Consider the following 23,544-nt stretch of genomic DNA (forward strand, 5'->3'; position numbering starts at 1 on the left):
GTACTTCAAATCCCAGAATTCCCAGCCAACATAGCCATTACTGAGAATTCTGGGAATTGGTTGGCACATCTGAAAATTATCAAGATTAGGAAACACTGCTTAGTGCTGCCTGTTGAGCCAATATTCTCCAAAAGGGCTGAAATAATGTAGCAATACAGGTAGACCTTGGTTTACAACAGCAATTGGGACTGGAACTGCTGTTGCTAAGTGATGCAGTCATAAAGCACAATGTTACGTGACTACGCCACTTAGCGTTCTGGTAATCCTGGTTGCCATCATTAAGTGAGGACCCCGCAGGTTGTTAAGCAAGGACCTCACGTGACTGTGACTCCTGACTTCCTGCCGGCTTCCCCATTGACTTTGCTTGTGGGAAGCCAACAGGGAACGTCGGAAATCACGATCACATGACTGTCGCTCACTGCGATGGCAGGAACTCTAAGGACCAGTCGTAAGTACCACTCATTCAGTGCCATTGTAAGTTGAATAGTCACTGAATGAGTGGTTGTTAAATGAGGACCACCTGTACAGTGTTAATTTTGCAGAACACCACTGTCCTGAGCAGGCATCTTACTGTTCTTTCTGTTGGGCCAGTTTAAATCAAGGAGGTCAGAAAATAGCCTCGTTCATCTGGTAAAAGGCAAATTGAGATAGCAGGTTGTTCATTTGAGAATTTAAAGAAATACAATATAGCAAATACCTTCCTGTTCTTGTTTTTGAATTACTACAAACAGGAATACCTTTCTGTTCTTATGCTGAAGAAATTAGTGTTTGTTGCAGTCCTTACACTGTATGTTGTAGATGACTCCTGTTTTTTCTTCTTGTGCTACTGGGTCTTTTGGTTTGCTTAAGATATTTTGGAGGGTTTTAGTTGGTTTGTGTGCTACAGAGATGCCATGTGGTTGTAATAGTCTGTCGGTGGTCTCTGAGACATTTCTGATGTATGGAGGTGTGATCCTTTTCATAGCTTGTGTTGGTTGTGTTGTAGTAGGTTGAGTGATCAGGCACTTTTTGATAAAGTTGTGTGGATATCCATTTTGTTGGAAGATGTTGTATAGGTGGTCTGTTTCCTTTTTCTGGTGTTCTGGGTTGCTGCAGTGCATTTGTGCTTGCTTGAATAATGTTCTTACACAGCTCCTCTTGTGGGAGGTTGGGTTGTTACTTTGGTAATGGAGTATTTGATTAGTGTGGGTTGTCTTCCGATAAACTTGGGTTTCTAATTTACTGTTGTTTCCTGTGCTGATGAGGATATCCAGGAAGGGTAGTGTGTTATTATTTTCTTCATCTCTGGTGAATTTTATTCCTTTGAAAATGTTGTTGATGGTTTCATGGGTCTTCTCTAGTTATTCCTTTTTTATTATAACAAAGGTGTTATCTACATACCGGATCCATACTTTAGATTGTATGTGTGGAAGTGCTATAGCTTTTAGGCATTGCATTATAATCTCTGCTATGAGTGCTGACAGTGGTGATCCCATGGATGTGCCTCTGATTTGTTGGTATATTTGTCCATCAAACTGAAAATAGGTAGTGAGACAGAAGTTGATGAGGTCCATGATTCTGGGTATTTTGATCTGGGTGTATTTGGTTAAGTCGGGTGTGTTTTGTGGTACTGCTGATATGGATTCTTTTGCTAGTTCTGGGTTTATGAATGTAAAGAGTGCTGTGACATCAGAGGAGACCATAATTTCATCTTCATCTATGTGTACTTCTTTGATTTACTGGAGGACTGCAACAAACACTATGTAGGACAGACAGGCAGAAGGCTGGCAGAGCACATCCATGAACACCAACTAGCAGTCAGAAGACATGATGAAAGCTCCTTAATCTCACAACACATGGACAGACTTAACCATAGCTTTAACTGGGAAATTGTCAGCATTTTAGACCAAGCTAAATCCAAAAATGCACAGGAATTCTTGGAAGCTTGGTATTCAGACAAGGCAACAATCAACAGACACATAGAGATAAACAGCATCTACACACTATTCAAAAGAGACAATAGAAAACAAAAGAGCAGAACATCTCCTCACCAGTGATCATTACCCAGATAAGCAGAGGTTACACCAGGCACACAATCAAGCAGTGAACAATACCCTAATCAAGGAACTACCAGAGGAACAACACAAAACTCCCACCCCCACCAACACTGGCAGGGCATGCCACAGTATATAAACAAAGAGCAAACCCCATCCCATTCTAGCACTGAAGATATTACCTAGCCAGGTAATGAAACGTTTGCAAGAAAAGAACCAAGCTTAGAGAACCCCAAGGACTCCACAGTTCAACCATGAGCTACACATATTCGCCTCTATTGAAGTTCTAGTTATATTTCATCTGACAGTAAGTGCTTTAACAGTCAGATGACAGAATATGAGAAGCTGAAAATAGCTCTTGTCACAAGTCTAACAACACATATATATACACATAAAGGCAGTCTTTGCATTTCTGCATTTCAGTATATTTTAAAAGATACTTTAGAATGTGTTCTTATTAAAGCATTTTTTCCTATTAAGATTAAAACAATAAAAAGTTTATGCCTGACAGACAGAAAAAAATAGGTAAAAGATTTTTATACACTTCCCTAAATTCACACTCTTAGAATATATTTGCAGAGAAATTTAATATATTAAAAACATAATTTCCTCCAGTGATAAATCTGGCAGCCAGCATTCAGTCAGTCAGTCATACTTAACTTATGACTAACTGGTCCCATGAGGAGATGTTGGATCATCTGCTGTCTGATTTTAATGAACTGTCGTTCTCATTATATCTGGATTAGAAACTGCAGTTAGTTAAGCCATGGATTAGTTTGAAAGGCTCAGTTATAAAGAGATTGTCCCATTGGATTCTGGGACTGGAAAAGAGGTGAGCTGCTTCTACCATTTCTTAAGAATTAGGAATGGTACAACTAACCAGTTAAGTTTTCCAGGAAACCATGCAACTCCTTCAAGCAGGAATTTGTGCCAGAAGAATTTATAGCTTGTTTAGATTTTGAAATGAAGGATCTCTGTACAACTCAGCATTTTTACTGTGCTTTTCTTAGACATTTTTGAACAGAAAAAAAGTCACTCTGTGTTGTGTTCCTCATTGAGAAAGAACACTGCTGGGGGCCTGGCATTATTTGTTCAAGTGCCACATACCACTGACTGGTATATATGCCCTACAGTTATTTTTGCTAGAAAGAGGGGAGTAATTGACCTAAGTACCAAAGCCCTGCTTGTTCTGAAGAAATAGCTTTGAACATGATATTCAGACAGAAAAGGTATTTAAGCTTCTTCTCAGCTCTGCCCTGCTTCTAATTCCATTAAAAAATGTTGCATCAAATTCTACTGTACAGTATTTACCTGTTGTACCTGACTCAATCAAGGTATCAACTTAAACATATGTTTTTTATATGGATGAACTTTGTAGTAGATTGTTAATCAGTGGAGTATATGAAAAAGGCTTTCAAGCCATTCCCACCAATTAAAACTAATTTCCAATTTCAATTTGTAGCTTTCAAACTACATGTATTTTTTAAAAAAAGCTTTTCAGATATAAGCATGCTGCCTGCTGGTACCATTTGTAACTGCTGGTTCTTAATTCTTCTTTTATTCAAATTAAACACCTTCAAGCTAATTCACAGGGTGTATTTTCTTTTTTAAAAATGTTTCCACTTTGTGTGGTTGTCATCGTAGTTAATTAGCTCTTCCCATGCCTGAATGTTTAAAGAGATTGCAGAAATGATTTGTAATTATTCACTGAAGTAGAGACATTTTAAAAAATAAAAAAAGATATTCAGTTGTTGGAGAAGTGTATTTCCACTAATTTACCATTTAATATTTCTCTAAATAGCAGTTACTGGAGAGACTGCAGTTATACCTTACTTGTGGCTTTCTCATTCATTCATTCATTCATTCATTCATTCATTCATTCATTCATTCATCAATCATATTTATATAGCCGCCCACCTCACACGAAATGACTCCACTGGACCACTGTGGCAAAAGAATACTAGATTAGCTGACAAATGCATCCAATATAAGCCGTAACAATGTCACATATGCCATGATGTCTTCATGCAAAAGATGTGAATTATATCATTTAGATCAGTTGCAGTTGCAAATGAAAACACGAAGTAGTTGCTCATACTGGCTAGGTTTTGTCCTGATACAACAGATGAATTTTTATGTTTTTCAGATTTTACTTTATCAGCAGGAATATAGGAAGACTTGTTCATTTTTAAACCTCAGACAAATAAAAGGTTCGTCTCTTACATTAGCAATACCATAGAAAAATCAATACATTGGGGTTTCCTGGCTCACTCTGGTGCATGATGGGAATTCTCTTACAGGATGGGACTCTTGCAGGAATACCTGTAGAACCACATTTTCACCATTACATTGCTAAGGGTGACTTCACAAGCTGGGTGCAAATGTTCCCAAATAGATCTGAAAAGGTCAGATAAAGCAGGTAGTGGAATCCTGGTATGGAAGCTGGGACTCTAGTGTGAGAAAGCAGCCTACTGCACACTACCTGCTTGCAACATTGTCTTGGTGGTCCACTGTCCAAAAAGGGGCAGATATAGGTGGTTTGTATAACATGAAAAAGTATGGGATGGAGCTGATCTAAGCCCCATATTTCTTTATGGTAAAGAGGTAGTATTATAATGCCATTAAAAGGACAAGGGAGAAAGCGAGTGTGTTCCATTTACCACATGCCCCTGACAAGCCAAGAATGTGTCAGGAGACTGGGAATAGTATTTTTAAAAAAGGAATCCCATTTGGGAAATGCCTACTGAGACATTCTACGAGTAACTATGGCCCTGAGGGGTATACAGTATACTCCTCCCCTCTCCCCCATATTTTATGGTAGTGTATTTAGTTTTTATTTAATATAATCCCAAGTGAAAATACGCTGGCATTGCAAGCTTCCATGCATCCTGTGCTCAAAAGTACATTGCACTTTCAAAATTTTGCTCATTTTTACCTCTTGCATCCTTTTGATCAACATTCTGTCAAAGACCTTCCCAGACATATTTAACAAACTAACTCCACTTCAGTTTTTCCATTCACTCTTCCTACCTCTCTCTCTTTATACAGGAACAATAACACATTCTTCTAATTGTCAGACACAGATGAAGTCTTCACACACATATTAAACAAGCCGCCCTATAAGCAAACCACATCCATATCTGAATATTTCTCCAGCTCTACAACTAAATAGTCAATTGTTTTAAGTAGGACTGTTAAATTCTGTTTTGTAGTTAGAACACTATCCAGTGACAGGGATGGTGGTGACACTGAACTAAGTAAGAAAAAGTGGCACAATATTTCTATATGACTTCATATATGCAGCTGCTTCTCAAGTGCCTTTACACTGGTCCAAAACAACTCTGATCTCAATTACTCTGTGAACATAAGCTTTTGTGGGCTACTTTGTGAAGAAGTACATACCAATACATCCCCTTCTTCTGCTAGTCAGGACATAGGGCTGATTCAAAATGTGCTGCCTCAGGAAAAGAACAATATAGCATCCGATTTCATTTATAAAGCCTGACTATTCGCTATTTCTTCAGTGTTAGCAATGGAAGATCATCCTCCCCTACCCATGAGGACAGGTGGTTTAGTGGAGATTGTTTGGAGAGCAGGCCATATGGCACTCAACATTTCTTCACACCTTCCCAACACCTACCATCTGCTTAATTTTGCCTAATGGAAAAACCCTCCTGGAAAAGGCTTCCCTGTTTCTTTAGAGCAGCTTAGAATGTCTTTGATAGTGTTTTGAGCTTACTATATTATTTTGAGGGTACTATTTTGGTTTTCTCTTTCTCACTCAGCAGCCTCTCTGGATGTCCCTGCTTCCTCACACTTGAAAGACTCCCATACAGAAAAGTCCTCATGATGATCCTCCTTTGGGACAGTTCATTATTTCAAGCATAAGAAGCTTCAGGCCACTGAAGAGATGGCAAACTCTCTGATAATAATGATTCTCTCTAGAAGAAAGTCTGTGCATGAGATAGCAGTGCTTTAGGTGGACAAGGAATACAAAGTAAATAATTATTAGAGGAAGATTCAGATACATGAAAGTTGAGTCTTTTAAGTTAGAGCTTATCAATGCTTTATGAAATTTGTGGAAATAGATCTTAGTTAACAAATCAGAGAAAAAATTGAGAAGGAAGGGTGAAGTTATTGTATGAATGTGGATTCCTTGGCCCCAGGCCCCCAGATTTGTTGTAGAGGATCTTTCAAGCCTTCAGAGCAAATTTTGAGCACAGGCAAGTATGGTGGAACAGTTAAGTTGTTACCACAGGAAAGGGGTTGCTCAGCCATGAAAATGAATCGGATGACTTTGGGCTAACTGTTCTCTTATTCAAACAGAACCTATGGGATCACTGGGCTATTATCAGGATAAAATAAGGGGAAAGCCACAATCTAATCCACCTATAGCTCCAAAAGAAAATGTGTTACATAACAACGAACTAATTAAATAATAAATGCAAGGAAGCATAGTAGCATACTTGACAGTACACATTACTGTTATGATGATAAACTGATGTGTCCTACTTTGCGCTTCTTGAGGAAATCAGGATTCAGTGCTATAATAGTGAAGATGATCAGAATTTCATTCAGCATTTCCCATCTCATGATGTCCATATTATCACAGAGCATTTAATTACTTTTCTATTGCCTGCTGTTCTGTATCTAGGAAGGGAAGTCTGCTTTAAGGGATGCTTAACATAAAATTTGTGCAGCAAGTTTCTGCAGACATGAGAAGAAAGGTTTCCAGATAGTTTCAGCCTGTACATAAGTATTCTGGCCACATTATCAAGGATTTATCATTCTTTTCACTTTTACACAGTTAGAGCCATCAGGAGGAATATGGCACACAGCTAGTTTTATGAAGGCAATAGTACAGTGGTACCTCTAGTTATGAACTTAATCCGTTCCGCGACTCTGGTTGCAACTCGAGTTGGTCTCAAGTCGAGGTAAATTTTCCCATAAGGTTCAATGTAAATACGGTTAATCCGTTCCGCCCTCCGAATTTGGTCACACCACGAGGCAAATTTCCCCATAAGGTTCAATGTAAATACGGCTAATCCGCCCTCCGAATTTGGTCGCACCCCGAGGTAAATTTCTCCCATAAGGTTCAATGTAAATACGGCTAAACAGTTCTGAAACATATGCATTTTATTTTTAAACCTCAAAAACCTTCCAAACGCCACAAAAACCTTCCAAATGCCACAAAACACACCACAAGCCTCACCGAATGTCTCCATGCTACTGCGATCTCGCCCACAGGAAGCCACGACCGCGTGGCAGCAGGGAAAATGGCCGCGGATCCGGTTCATAAGTAGAGGCGGAGTTCGCATGTCGAGGTAAATTTTTGGGGCCAGAGCCTGTCGTATCTCAAAAAATTCATAAGGAGGGGCGTTCGTAACTAGACGTACCACTGTATATATTTCTTTATTAGACTTACTTGTATGCCACCTACTCAAACTACTCAGGCACTTTATGAATAGTACTTTAAAAATACCCATAAAATCCATAAGTATTACAGTAATTAAAATATTTACAAACTCTGTTGCCCTCTTCTTTAAAATTCACTTCCCAAAAGCCCTGCAAAAAAAGGTTTTCATTTGTTTCCTAAAAGATAAAAGGGTAAGAATTACCCCAGCCTCAGAGGGTAAGCTGTGCCAGAATGAGAGACCTGCCATCAGAATGCCATTTTTCTGGTTTCTCCCTCCCTGATCTTTCTTGGGGCAGGTACCTGCAGCATCTTATCCTATCTACATCATGTATTTACCTAGATAAGGTGATATGTGGCTTTATAGGTAACAATCTGCACCTTGAATTGGGCCTGGAATTCTTATCTGCAGCCAGTGTAGCTCTTGCCAAATAGAAGATATTCTGCTGACCCAGCTGGCACCAGTTTCTGGGTCACCTTCAAGGCAGCCCTACATAGTCTAACAGAGATGATGAAGGCACAACTCATTTAGATACTGCTATTCCCCAGTGCAATATCTGATTTGCCTTTATTGCTCTTACATCTTGAAGCTGTGTCTGACTCGATTAAATTAAGATTCAATTAGATTAAATTAATTATAAAGAGTTACTGCTTGGGGATTCTTTTATTTACAAACTGCAAACTAGAATAAATTTCATTTACTGTAACAATGTTATTTGATAAGCAAATCATTCCAATATAATATTATTTATAGCTCGAAAAACATTTGGAGGGAGCAATGTTTTTGTTCAGAGTCTGTGATTGGAGTAGCCTATAAGCCCTGCAAAATGAATAAGTAAATAATGTAACACAAATGCATTTAAAAACATATTTAAGATTTTCTGATATCACTATATTTGCTTACATATTATAAGCAGAGTTTAAAACTTATGGGGAACAATACATGGCCTTTTACCATGACACTTGACTGTTCCCAAGCAGAATAAGCTCATAAATATAATTTTACTTAATGGTAAGACATTGTTTTGTTATTTTATTTAATATTGCCTAATATTAGTGACCCAAGTTTTAGATTGTAATTTTTTTTCAGAGCAGCCTAAGAGTTACAGTTTTATTAACACTTAATTTATTAATGCTAGCTTTTCTGCAATTTAACCAATAGTTTTCATTAACATTTTAATTTTAGCTGCTTTCATTTCAGCAATATAAGCACTTAATTTATCTATTTACCTACCATATTTACATATCCAAGCTTTCCTTTAAAGTTCAAGATGGCTTACAAAAAACGGGAAATGGGATAACAAGGTATAATCCACGCTGGCTGGGGAAATTCCAGGAGTTGAAGTCCACACATTTTCAAGTTGCTGAGAATCACTGAATCATTCAGACAATACTGAAGCAGGTGATTTGGAATAAGGCAGCTTTCAATGAACCATCTGTCTTGCATTTTTTTAAAGGGCTACAAACCTCTGATGTTAACTGAATGTTAATTATTTCCTGCAGCTAACACAATCCATCAGGTTCACATCAGAAGAAATAAACAATTGACTTACCTTTAGAAAAAATAATTTTACATGCTTTCCTGTCTGGATAACAGATAACTGTCTGGATAACTGAAGATTAAATGTGGTCCTTGTGAACAAAGGTGTTTATCTTTATATAGTCAATTGATAAATCACCTCAATCATTGGAGCAACTCTAGGTAAAGTCCTTCAAAAACTTTGAGCCAAAGCAAGAGAAAGTAGTAAAGCAATAGCAAAATCAATATCAATATCAAACTATACATTTGAAGAAGGAAAAAATATCCCAATATTAGCTCAGCAGGGTGAGATGGATTATTTCCCTTTATAAGCATAGTCATAGGTCTTCACTTTCCTGAACTGAATCTTTCTACGGTACCATCCTATATTTAAAGGTTGCTAAACTTTAATTAATTCATATATAAAAATAAATATGTGCCTATGTTGTTTAAAGGTTCTGTTAACAGCGCTTGGTAACTTTTCCTCACTTTTTTGTTATGCCTTTTACAGAGATTTAATGAGTAGCTGGAGGTTCATTATAGAAAAGAGAGCCTCCTTTCCATTGCCTAAGAACATAAAGAGGCAGCAAGCATTCATATTATATTAGCTGGTAACCCCCCGTGCCATACTGGAAAGCATCCCTAGTTCCTGAAAGAAGTATTTCCTAGCCAATTCTTACTTGTCTGCAATGGTTTGATTCAAGCTTACTGGAATAACTATTCAGATTCTGGTAATTTGCCTGTCCTGTGTTTGATAATTTGATTGACCTGCTACTTTTATAATAAACAGGAACTTTAAAAAATGCATTATCCGTTTGAGATAGTGTTGTAACTGAATTACAAATTTCAGATTGTCTAAGAAAGGCTGAGATTAAAACTTTCATCTTAAGCAACTTGAAGTCCTATTTCAGCTATTGCCAGCCCTATAAGGTTTCTTCAAACTAAGAAACCAATACCATATAGGTCTAGAACTACTTTTATTGTAACAGCTACAGTAACAGAATCTTGTCAGTCTGAATGTGCTTCCCCCCTCCCTCACATTAACTTCATGTGAACTAGGGAGGGGCCTGTCTGAGACATTCTTTCAAGTTAGTTTCTTGGAACAGGCTCAAGCCTCACTTATCTGACCATTGCCTTAGTAATAGCTCTTCCTCCCGTCCTTCAAAGCCATTCCCTATTCCCTCTCCAGCTATGAATTTATGGAACATTTTAGCTACCTTCTGTGGCTACCACTAAGGAACTGTGAATTAGAAGGCTAATTTATGCTTGTACTTAATTGTAGCTTGTTCTGTACATATGTTATCATCGCATTCAAACACATCAGAAAAAAAAATGTAGAAACAAGAACACTAGATTGATTATGGGATTCTTAATTGGTTGGCATTCTTTGAGACAATCCTCCTGAGAAGTTTTTGCTGTGTGCTTCCTGTCCATCAGTTTTAATTATTTATTAAATAGTGAATTACTGTGACCAAAGTGAAAAACTTTGAAATGAGATAGATACAACTGCAGTTTTTTTTCTTTTTTGTGTTAAAAACAAGGATGAGGAGAGAAAATTTCACGAATCAATAGAGCCAAAACAAACAACTTAATGTTCATACTGTTTTGGGTCTCTTGCTTTACAGTCTAAAAGCATTAATTAATCTCTCCAATATTTGGCTGTAGCAGCTGCAGAGCTCTTAAGAGAAGTCCTACATATATCCAGTTTGCCAATGTAAGCCCTCAGGATTTTCAGGTATTATGTCATTTCTTTGACATAATATGCATGATATTTAAATCTTTTATTTTAAATAATATTTTATCCATTTTGTGTGAAGTAAAGCCACTCTATATTTGTACCAAGGATATTTTGACATTTTGAAAACAAACTCAGGTCTCTAGATGATGGGGAATATGCACACACCTGTAGGTACACAGTCTTGCTATACTTGTGAAGAAAGTGTATTCATGATTAAGACATACTGAAGGGTCTTGGATTATGGAAACCAGTCAGTAATAGTAATCCATTAAAATGATCTTAACATGCTGAGAAAAATGATGTAAGCAGTAGGGATGAATGGAGAACAAGCTACTGTTTTTCTATCAATACTACATGATAGTTCTGGCTGCTAGCCCCACATCATCAATTCTACCTTTTACAGTGTTGCAAAGAGACTTCTACTAGTGAAAGTTGATTACATTAAAAATGCTTATTTGGGAATTTGTCACAAAATCTGAATCATAAGTATTTTAAAACTTACATTCTGAAAGAAACAAATACTAAGGGAAAATCAAATTATAGCTGAAGAAATGGTTGTTACAAATTTTATATTAAAATTTCAAGGGATTTGAGGTAAACAATTCTGCAGAGGTTTATGGATGGTTATAATTTGATCAGATACTCAAGAATTCCAGTGGGTTAGTTGAAAGGATGGGATTGCATTTCCATGTACGAGAGTAGTACACAATCTCCATGAGATGCATTGGTTGCCAGTCTGCTTCAGAGTTCAGTTCAAGGTGCTTGTAATAACTTATAAAGCCATACATGGCATGGGGCCTGGTTATTTTGAGGACTGTCTCTCCCCAGTTACATCTACCCATCCCATCAGGTCTGGCAGGAAGGGCATATTATGGGTCTGTCTATTATGGAGGGTTATCTGACAGGACCCAGGAGGAGAGCCTTTCTGCTGTAGCCCCCACCCTTTGGAACATCATCCCCCCAGAGGTTAGATTGGCCCCAACCCTGCTTGCCTTTTGAAAGGCTGTAAAGATATGGTTGTGTCAACGGGCCTGGGAATCTGGTTATGGTTTGGAGCCTGCTAGATGGTTATACTGATTGATCTATGACTTGCACTTGCCTGGTTTTTATGTTTTTCAGTTTTAATTTTGGTTTTAATTAGGTTTTTTTAATTAGGTTTTAAGGTTTATTGTGTTTTTATTGTTTCCAGAGGGCCAGTGCTGCTACAGAGAAGCAGGATCACCAAGCCTCAGCCTACCTCATCTTCCCAAAGTGGGGACCTATAGGTTGCTTTTCCCAGCAAATTCAAATTTGTCAGGTCAATTCTAGTAGGAGAATATGGTCTTAAAGGTAACTTAATACCAAGCCATAAAAAGCTTCTTAAGTCAAGACCAGCACTTAATAAATTAGTTTAAATCTATTTACTCCAATCTAGGTGAGAACATGCATATTGTATAAGCAAATTATATGTTCCTAAATGCACAACCAAGTGAAAATTCACTCCATCAATATTATTTGCTTGAATTAGATGCTCTCCTAATGTACATTGAGAAGTACCTCTTCACCTTTGTGGTCACATTTTAGTTGTTTGTTCTCATGTAATTAGGAGGCCTTCAAGTGTATCACTACAAAAACTCCCCAGAGCTGTAGAGATATCCCGTTGCCATCATATCATTGTCAAGTATGAATGATGATGTAATTCACAGCTCACTGAGTGGTAGACAATGTTCTGAACATCACCCTGGCACCCAATAAGTTTCTAGGATTGTGATAGCTACACCCTTGCTCATTAGGTTTTCTGCTGTTCCCTTCAACCTAACAAACTGGATACATAAGTCCTATACAGGTAGTCCCTGGGTTAAGAACGCCCAGTTTATGGATGATTCATAGTTAAGAACAGAGCCTATTGTAGCGAAATATGAGTTAAATACACAATGATTCGAGTTAAATACACAATGGTTTGAGCTAATTACACAATACTACTTATACAATATTATACAATAATACTGTTTTGGCTTACATTCAAATTTGATTTAAGGACAGACCTTGGGAATGGAACTCGTTAAACTGGGGACTACTTGTAATCTGTTCAGCTCTTCAGCAATGACATGATAAGGCATTTTCTGTTGTGGCCCCAACTTGTTTTGCGGGGGGTAGGGGGGGAAGTGAAGGGAACAGACTAAAGCAGAACATTTCTGTGACTTTTCCTTGTTTCTTTTTTTTTTTAATGGGCTTTAAAGACCTATATTCCCAATGCATTGTTGCTTTGTTTAAATAACATGACTTCTATTTAATTTTTTCAGTGACTATCTTGCCCTCTAAATTTTATGGTACAAGCCAGTTAGGAGTATTCTAACAGATAATAGATAAGTCCCCATCTTTTATTTTCTGAACTGGGGTTTTTACAATTATTCTTTAAGTGTATAGTATTACTGCTTTAGTTAATTGTAAGCACATATTTTTGTGATCGACTTTTCCATTTTTTTTTAAGGCAGTATAAAGACGACCTGATATAGCTCACTGCTCTGCACAGAACATAGTTCCTGAGGCCATAAATTAAAAGATTGCATTTTGTTAAGCATGTGAGACTTTAGCAGTTATTTAGTCTGGAGACTAAAGTAGCACACTTTATATTTTGGGATTCTTAGAATCATAGGACTGGCAGGAGCCATTTAAGCCATCAAGTTCCATTCCCTGCTTTGGGGTGGCCTCCATTTACATTTGCTTTTCAATCAATATTAAAGAGCATGAAATTGTCATTTGAGCTAGTGAAGATTGGTATGCTTTATAAATCACATATTGGTGATGACCCCAATTCACATTTGGTTAGAAACCAATATGAAAGCAAGAGCATGAAATTATTGTCATTTGATATAGTGGAGATAGTTTTATTCAAGTATTCATTTATTTAGCCAACTGTCAATATGTGCAAGTCATTGCCATTCAATATAGATGTGAGCAAGTATGTCCGTATGTGAGATTCTGTTTCCTGCTAGAAAAAAAGGGAGTAATAGACATGCTATCAGTAGCTTAAACTGTCTGTAGTTCTTCTGTTATGCACTAAGGTCAAGCAATATATGGTACAATAGCATACATTTTATTTGTACAATTGATTTTAGTGGTTCTCTTGCTGTGGACTCTCATTTGCCTGCCCCACTGATAAATTAAAATTGCAGTTCCATTTGATATTTGTACAGGTATGTCCATCACTTCCTTCAGTCAAGTGTAAGAACTTGCATATTCAGATACATTCAAATGGAAAGGAGAATAGATCTTAATATAAGCTCTGGTTCTCCTTTCCATCTGAGTCAGAAGAAGCTGATTGGCACCTCTAAGTCAAATGTGTATTTTATTGAGATTGTGTAGCTAGGTAGCAACTCCAGAAAAAGAGGAAGTTTCTTTAAGGAGGAAATGAAAGATGCAGGTTGAGTTCCCACTATCACATCTGCATCATTTATTTTGAAACCAAAGTGCAGAATTTATTTAATAACCACCATCCCTCCCAGAACCTTGCCTAAGAAAATAATATTAGTAAATGAGTGGTAGTTATCCAAAAATTCACATAATTTAAAGGACTGCTGAACACATTCTAATCACACTGTAGGGGTAGAAAATTATATGGAACAAATTTGCAGATGCAAAGAGGAGAACAAGAGTAGATATCTGCTGACATGATTTTAGATATAGTCCATGTTATTTTTTCGGTTATGATTAGTAACAATCTAATTTGTTTATGCAATAAAAAAGAATAGATTTATAAATGGATATCAATCTTTTTCAAAAGTATCAGCTCTTGTCAATAATGGTTTATCTATAAAGGAAACCCTGGGTTAATTCTGATTTATTTATTTGGCTTGTTTTAATTACAGCTAGCTGCACTGGAGAGACAAATCTTTGACTTTCTGGGATTCCAGTGGGCTCCCATCCTTGGCAATTTCCTGCATATAATAGCTGTTATTTTGGGTTTGTTTGGAACCATCCAATACAGACCTCGATATATAGTTCTGGTAAGTATTACTTCACTTTCTTTTTAAGTACATTTACAATTCTTTTTCCAATTTTTTCTGCCTAAAAATATAACTTTTACCCACTTGCTTAATGTTCAGCTTTTCAGTATGTTTGCTTTTTTATCATGGGTGTTCTAATTGTTTTGTGTTTAGTATTAAGATGTTCTATGAGCAATTGGTGATGTAAGTGTGTGAGCATGAGTGGAAGCAGTATAGGGCCTTCAATGTAAGGACAAGTAATTCTTGGGTTTTCCATTCATGTCTTTCCAGCAACTTTATGAAAGACAAGGTACTGCTGAAAAACAAGAGCCTTGAAGTATAATTTGCTTTCTTTGCTTTGTTATGTCTTATTTTCCTCATGTTAAATACATTCTACATCCAATTTGCCCAGGAAGTTCACACTTATTAACCACATTGATTTATGTGTTTATGGGAAGCATCTCAAACCATCTTCTTTGAATTGATGCAGACATTAGTAACTGACCCTGAAAACAATTGAAGATAACAATTTTAAGAATAAATAACTATAGGACACCAAGGGGTTTTGTTTCAGTTGTGTGAAATAACATAATTATAGGCATAGTCCTTGTATAAGAAGTGGAAACATACTGGGGATCTCTGTGACTTAACCCTTCCAGGAATCAGGAATTCTAAACCCATGTGGAATTCTATCTTCCTTCAGATTTTGCTGAGCTTTAGCTGGCCAGAAAGGTTGAACATTTATGGTTTTTCCCTCTGGAAATGTCAGCATTTGGGAACTTTTTGTAATTTTATCAGTAATGATTTTGAGTTATAAAGACAATCTCTTCTATTTTATTTTATTAAGAGTTTCTGTTAGAGAATTTTATAAAAACTGCTTTTAAAGCTTATATTGGTACTGATGCAAGTCATCCTTTATTATTTCTCAATATATTATGGCATTTTAAACAGAATAACAGTAGTCTTTTATTCTTGAGGAGCTGAAATTGGGTTTTTTAAAAAGCAACTTTCCATATGAAGGTTAATAACTTAACCTAACTGTATTTCCTTGATCTGTGGATGTTTGAATTATCCCTAGATAACATTTGCATCCTTAAAATCTGTTTAGTTCCAGATTTTGTTTTTCCATTCTAGACCATATAATGTATTACTAAATAGGAAGAAACAAGTAAAATAAGAATGTGAATGTTAATAAATCAAACATTCAGATTTATTTTGTATTATAGCCAGGGTTGAGAAGTAGACATTTCCATTTTAAATGAACGTGCCTGAAATCTCAGGACATCCCAAAATCTTGCCAACTTTTGGTACTTGCTTCAGATTGGTAAAATTTTGTATTCTTCTTTGAAAACGTGGGAGAGCTTGTGCAGATAACTGCTGAGCCCTGTACTATATTTTAATGTCAGACTCCCTAAGTTTCAGTTTATTTCAATCAATTATAGCAGCCCAGAAAGCTCAAGCAAAAGATAGAAAACAAGGAACATCCAATATTTTTATTTAGGGCAGGACATGCTTTTGTACCTAAATACACTGATATTCTAGCTATACCCTTAAGATTATACAAATGTTGAGTTATCTTAGAATTCACCAAAATAAGTTCAATAAATGGCCCTCCAGTTTCCACTGAAGGACACTATACCACTTCCTGAGACAATCTTTTCTACTGTTAAACAAGTTTGGGTTTTTTTATCATTTTTTTCCTGCTATCATATCCATTGCTCTTTGTCCCATATTCTAGAATAGAATCCTGGTCTAGCTCATAATTTGCCATCTTCCTTAATAAAATGTAAGGGAGACTTTGTTTAATGCTTTGCTGAAGTCAAGGTATATTATGTCCACCACATTCTCACATTTAACTAAACTAGTCACTATTAAAAAAAGAGATGAGATTGCTGTGGCATGATTTCACCTTGTGTGAGATGGGCGGCTATATAAATATGATAGATAGATAGATAGATAGATAGATAGATAGATAGATAGATAGATAGATAGATAGATAGATAGATAGATTTTTGATAAACCCCTGCTGGTTCCTGACAAGCAAGGCACACTTTTCTAAATGCTCAAAGATCAAATGCTTAATAATCTATTCCAAAATTTTGTCCAGAATTAATTTGAAGCTGACTGGTCTATAGTTACCTGTGTCTACTTTCACCCCACTTTTTGATGTTAGGACATTTGCCTTTAATCCTTTTGCATTACACAAAACAAACATACCTTATGTAGAACTTTTTCTAAGTAGATACTCATCAGGCACATTATCATTCATAATTGGATTTCTAAATGGCCCAATTACTTTTTATGTATTCTATCATCTCATTCCCACCCATCAATTCATTTAACAAAATATATATTTTTTCCACTTAAGCACACTCATTCAAAATGTTGTACAAATTTCTCCAAAACTCATCCCTCAGTTCTTCTGTTATCTCTGTTTGCTGGAATAACATGCAGCTATCACTATCCTAAGAATTCTTTCTTTTATACTCACCCCAAAAGCCTAGATAATGCCAGGTCATACTTTCCAACGTATATTTTGTCCTTTTAATTCATAATTAAACCTACAATTTCACTTTCCTACATGTATTTATCAACTCCATTCCACAAGATCAAATCAGGTCATTTCAAATCAGATTTCATTCAGATCTGTATAAGGGATTGAAGTTGCAAGGTGAGTATCAGTGATTCCGAAGCCAGACAGATCTGCTATTTAAACATGGAACTAGACTTTCTAATTGTTCAAATCCAAAAAAGATTGGCCAAAATTCTGTTCTGAAAAAGGAAAAGACCTAGTATTTAAAGGTGTGTGTATGTGTGTATACAGGATGAGTTGCTGGAGAGAAGAGATTAATTGCTATACCAGGATGAAATCTAACAATCTATTACAATCTTTCCCTTTCTGTCAGTTTTGCAAGAACATAATATATCTGTTTTGTGGTTCTGTATGTGTTGCATGTATCTGAACATGTGTGCATATGAATTAATGTGTACATGTGTGTGTTTATGTGTGTGTACACAAACATTGATGTATTATATAGACATGCATGCATACTGTCCCACATACATACTTACCCTAGCATCAGTTGAAACTAATCTCATATCTAAACACATCTGGAAACTGAATGGCCTGTAAGCTTTGTGAGTTCATAATTCTGCTCTATATAGAAAGCTGCATAATCATGTTAATTATAGGAAAAGCTGTAGTAGGAAAGCTTTAACTTTTATTTTGATGGTGGCAACATGCCCCTTCAGTAAGTCCCCCCTATACAAATAGCAAAGTAAGGAGAGATGTCAAAGTAGCTTTTCTAAAAGAAGATGACTTAATGATCTATTCAAAGTCTTAAGATGGATCTCCATGGCCAAACACCACTTAATTAAGGGCTTATTTAACTTTCCAAGTGGCTTACAAATAACAACATAGAATTAAAATATAAAGACTCAGTAACATAAACAACAGCAGGGCCCTGATATGTCACTGTGTTGGCAACAGAATCTTTGAATATCCCCCATGCCTTTCTGAGGACCCATGTTTTCATAATTCTTTAAAAATATAATAGGGAGGGGGTGGCCTGGATTATTGTTGTAGGCTGTTTCAGAGGTGATGGGCCATCACTGAGAATACTTGAGCACCAGGTCCCTATAGATGGCATTCCCTCAAATTTGGGATCTTCAGGAAGCTCTCAGCACTAGATCTTACTGGTGAGCAGATTGAACTCAGAGAAGATGGTCTTGGATGTAAGGCTTTAAAGGTGATAACCAGCAGCTTGAATTGTACCTGTAAGCTAACAGGCAGCCAATTAGCTGATATAATATTGGGTCAGGAACAGAACTTCATCAGTTAATCAACCTGAATTTCTAAAGAGAGTGCTACATATAGGTTGTGTAATATTATTGATTTGTTTTCTTTTTACTATATTTTTTTAATGTGTTAATGTGGACATATGATTTTTTTCTTCCTAAGCAATTTCTTCCAATCCAATACATTGATTTCATGTTTGCATTTATAATTTTAAACAATCTAACAAGCTTTTATTATATTGGAATGTGTATAATAATAAAAACCTGTAGAGACAGAAGCAAATTCATGGGGGAAAGAAACTAAATCTTTAGAAAGGTCTAAAATGCAGTACCCAGAAGATGTAAAACCAGATTACTTGGAGTTAAGCCAACCTACATGTCAAGAAACAATAAGAAAGCCAATTTTACCTAACTTTAAAAAAATGCTGTAAAATGTCTGATAAGGCAGACTTTCTCTCTGGGAAATTATCTGGTAAATTTTGAGCCAATCACTTTCATTTTCTATCCTATTGCTTTGATCTGTAATTTCACTTGTCACTCATAAATTGAACTGGACTAGGTCAGGATGATTGTAAGAGTAATTCTATATTTCAGGAGCTGTATCTGGCTTTCTTGATGCATAACTGAAGTTAACAATACACTGTACAACTGGAGTAACAGTGGAGATAGGCATTTTTTTAACAACTCCTTAATATTTTAGCCACTTCAGTACGTCTTCCATTTGTAAGAACAGCAACTTCAAGCATCAAGCATGATTTGTAAACTTTCTTCCCAGTAACGAGCTTTTTTTTCCTAATAATTTTGGCAATAACACACAAGGACTGCTATTTATGTAAATATTTTTATGGATTCTTTGTTTGTGGCATGAAAGCATTTAGCAAGAGGAAAGGTTTTGAATGAAGCATTACTGGAAGGGAAACAATTTCCTCTTCCTCGTTTTCTGTTCAAAATTTGTAGCCAATTGAGATTAAGGCTTAGTTGATGCAACATGCTAAGCCATGGTTTATTTAGTCATGATTGTTGAGTTAACAACAGTTGAGTTCATATAACATGCTAAACTCACTAAGACAAAATTAAACAAAACATATTACGGCTTGTCACAATGTGTGAAATCTAGCCTGAATTTAATTTGGAAGGAAGGAAGGAAGGAAGGAAGGAAGGAAGGAAGGAAGGAAGGAAGGAAGGAAGGAAGGAAGGAAGGAAGGAAGGAAGGAAGGAAGTCCTTTCATCAAATGATGCATAAATCCTACAAGTGTGCAAATCCAAATCTGAATTGAATTTGCAGTTTGATTTGATTTTGCAGTACAAATTGTAGAACTGAGTTTGTGTGTGCATGCATGGAATCCTACTGAATCTTCATTCAATTTGAAAGCATTTGACTCAGTTAGCACATTGAATTCATGGAGAAAATCTATCTATGTGATCGCTAAGGTCAACACTGATTTGATGGCACATAATCGATACTTAGAATCAATATTCCAATAATATATTTTGTTCCTATTACTTTCTCTTTCCTTTATACATTGATGCATACATGCATATGTTGTGTTTATATGTTTGTGTGTATATGTGCATTATATTTAGTCTATACATGGTAGGGGTAAATTATCAAAGTTTATATGTAAGGGGAAAAATCTGAAATTCAGTTATCTGAAGTTTTTCTTCCTATATATTTGTCATTCATGCAAAACCTTGATATACAATTTATTTTGTATAGGTATTTATGCCAACATTTGATAATCTGGGCAAATTTAATTCATAACATTATTTTATTAATCACAATCTTATTTATTCTGATTATCAGATTTCTTGGATTTTGGACATTTCTTAGGAGATTCAGCAAAATGAGGCTGTGGTACGATTGCTTCCATGCATTTGATGTAGAAATATATCATAAGAATTAAATGCATAGTTAGGTCAACGTGTCAGAATTTATTGGTATCAATAGACTAATATAGCACCATAAATAATTAATCTAACTTTCTTTGAGTGTAGTCAGTGAAGGAAAGAATATTGGATTTGCAGTTGGCTGCAGTTCTACAGTTCAGAGTAATCTTTCTGGAAAGTCCCTGCCTGGTGGTTCCCAGAAGTGCCATACTTATTGATCTTTTATATGTTTGAGCTACAGCATTCATGCGCATAATATTTTTATCATAATCTTTTATCTTTCTTTCTTTCACTTAGTACTCCATTTGGACTGCTCTCTGGGTCACATGGAATGTTTTCATTATCTGCTTTTATTTGGAAGTAGGTGGTCTATCTAAGGTAGGTTCCATGTAATTCCATATTTTGGACTGAGGTGAAATGGAACAATGATTCTTAATTAAAAGCATTGTAGGATGACTATTTTTTAAAATATATTTCACTGAATTCTGAAGAAAATGACTGTGGATCAATTGTGGAACTGTTGAATTTCTGTTTCCACAATTACTATAGCAATGTTATATGTTTTTGGGAAGCCCTCTGTCATGCAGAGATGCATCATACATAAATTTCTGAGGGCATCTCTATGAGGTAATTAGATAAACATTCCTTGTTTGGTGTCTGCAAGCCTTAAAGTAGTAGAAGTAAACCGATTATTGTTATGATTACTTTCTTCCAACTTGTCAGAATTCAAACATTTTGTTGGCAATAAACTGGAACTTTTCCAAGCAGATATTTTATTTATATTTTCATATTATTTTGCTCAGATTTCTGCTTTGCAAAAGTTCTTCTGTTTAATAATTTGGAGTTGGTTGAGACTATATTGTTGTTATTGTTTTTTACTTTACTTTCCTGAAGTTGTTTGAGCCTGATAATTGTTCTTTCATTCCTTCCATTCTGCATCCAAAGTAGCTCACTCTATGAGCCGCCAGCTTGCAGAGCAGAAGGTTCTTGACAGCCATCTTTTTCGTAAACTCCTAGTATTTAAGAAAAGTATAGCCTTAATACAGTTATTGAAGCAGAGTTTCCCTCTGTAGCCTTTTCTAACCTAGTGCACTACAGATTTGTTGGGACTATAATTCCCAGTCCCAGCACATATATAAGCATGTTTATATGTCACATACACATTTAAAAGTACATATTTCCAAGAAGACATCCTCACAGGAAAGAAAGCAATTAGCAATTGGTTTCCTGGAACAGAGAGGTAGGAGGACACAGCAGCAGGGGATTGTGATAGCTTGCAGTCTGGACTGAATAATTTGCAAGCTGTTGTTGAAGATCTTAGTCTGGACAAGATTTTGTTAAGCTGGTTTAGAGTCAAGCCAATAGGAACACAGGACAGGGGCAGCTGAGATGGTAAGTGCAGATATCCTTTTCAAGAGTTTATGAGAATGACTAGGAATGTTGGCTGTTGATTTTTAAGAAAGAATAGATACAAATATGGTTTCAATCAGCAATAATCCTGGATAAAAAAGAAGACAGATGACTAATGGAATGCTAACTGACCAGTTAAAACAGATTTGCACAAATTCTGTCGGTCAAGGCCTATACAAAACATGCACTCCAAAAGTGGGCAGGGCCAGAAACTGTCCTTTTGAAAATGTTTTGGAGGTTTTAAAAAGTGGAACAAATGTTAGTAACCAAGACTGAAGAAGAATGTTGGAAATTTTTGCCTCTACTGATATAATATACAGGGAGAAATACGTGAATCCAAACTGACATTTATCATTTATTAATCTTGGCCCTAGGCCGGCCAGGTGAAGCTATCAAACTTTTGTCCCAGTGTCTGGAGGCTGGATGGGTCTGAATAGGGAAGAATAGGCTTAGGTTGAATCCTGACAAGACTGAGCGGCTGTGGATGTTTGAACGCCCCTGAGTGTGGAATGGTTCCACTGTTGATCCTGAGTCCTTGGAACTGGTGAGCAATTTGGGGGAATCCGGTCTTCTTGGATTCACAGTCCTGGTTGAGAAGCAGGTGGCAGCTCTGGCCAGAAAGGCCTTTGCACAAATTCACCTAGTGAGCCAGTTGCTACCAAATCATTTGTGAACTGTACAAGTTGCCAGTAGCTTCCATGTACAACTCAAGTGTTATTTTTATTTCAGATAGTTTCACTATCTCTAGTATACTATCTCTAGTTAAATTCAAGCTATCTTCAAGAGATCAAGCTTTCCAAGTCAGTTGTGTACTGTTTGGCCCAGTCAATAGTAACAGGGAATGGGGGGGTGGGGGGTGGGACAGGGTTTTTCCATCAAGTCAGCCTTGACTCCTGGCATCTGCAAGTCCCTGCGGTTTTCTTGGCAAAGTTTTTCAGAAGTGGTTTGCCATTGCCTGCTTCCTAGGACTGAGGGAGAGGGACTGGCCCAAAGTCACCCAGCTGGCTTCATACCTAAAGCAAGACTTGAACTCACAGCTTCGTGGTTTCTAGCCTGGTGCCTTTAACCACTACACCAGACTGGCTCTCAAAAGCAAGAATAGCTTTTCCCAATTTAAAACTGTATTTACATCCTTTTTATTTGAGGAACATTATAACCATTATCCACAACCATCAAGCTGGGTCATGCCATCAGTTGAAATGGATGTTTCATCTTTCATGCTGAAGTTTTCCTCTGTCTTACACCAAGAAAGAAAACTCGTTGTATTGTCAAAGTATATTAGAATACACTGGGAAAATTAGAGAAAATTTCTAGCACCTCAGCCATCCTCTATTTGCCTGTTGTGGTATCACATTTTATTTTACTATTGGAATAAATTCTTATAGTTAAATGGTGAAAAGGAGAGAAGATCTGTGCTAGTTAAAAATTTATTTCTTCGTAGTAATCCCATTGATGAAAGTATATTAAAAAGTGCTTTAAATCTTTTTAATTAAACCCTCATAGTTCAGTTAAGGGAATGAACTGACATCCTGTCTGATTATTTGTATGTATGTTTATCAATTTGTTGTTTTTTTTAATACCACAGACATTTTATTATAATTTTTATAAATGTAAGTAAATTGCCAAAGTGTCTTTTTACTAAGGCAGAACAAGTCTAATACTGTACGTACATACATACATACATACATACTGTACATAAATTTGTTCAAATTAACATATAAGGTAGGGAGGAAAATCACCTAGTTCCATTAACACTCTTTGAGCAGTTATGTCTGCCTGGA

The 23,544-nt window shown here is 36.3% G+C and overlaps 1 protein-coding gene across 1 annotated transcript in view; it reads left to right on the top strand.

The window, feature by feature from the left end:
• Window positions 1-23,544, top strand: part of NKAIN3 (sodium/potassium transporting ATPase interacting 3) — a 179,247-nt gene that overhangs the window by 72,721 nt on the left and 82,982 nt on the right. Inside the window, exons 2-3 of the mRNA XM_007421874.3 lie at window positions 14,552-14,689; window positions 20,651-20,731. Of these exons, the coding sequence (XP_007421936.1) occupies window positions 14,552-14,689; window positions 20,651-20,731 (219 nt within the window). The remainder of the gene's footprint in view (window positions 1-14,551; window positions 14,690-20,650; window positions 20,732-23,544) is intronic.

This window comes from Python bivittatus, unplaced genomic scaffold (assembly GCF_059951505.1).
Source record: "Python bivittatus isolate LINGU-HERP-01145 unplaced genomic scaffold, Pbiv_v1 ctg000840_np1212, whole genome shotgun sequence".
Classification (NCBI taxonomy): domain Eukaryota; kingdom Metazoa; phylum Chordata; class Lepidosauria; order Squamata; family Pythonidae; genus Python; species Python bivittatus.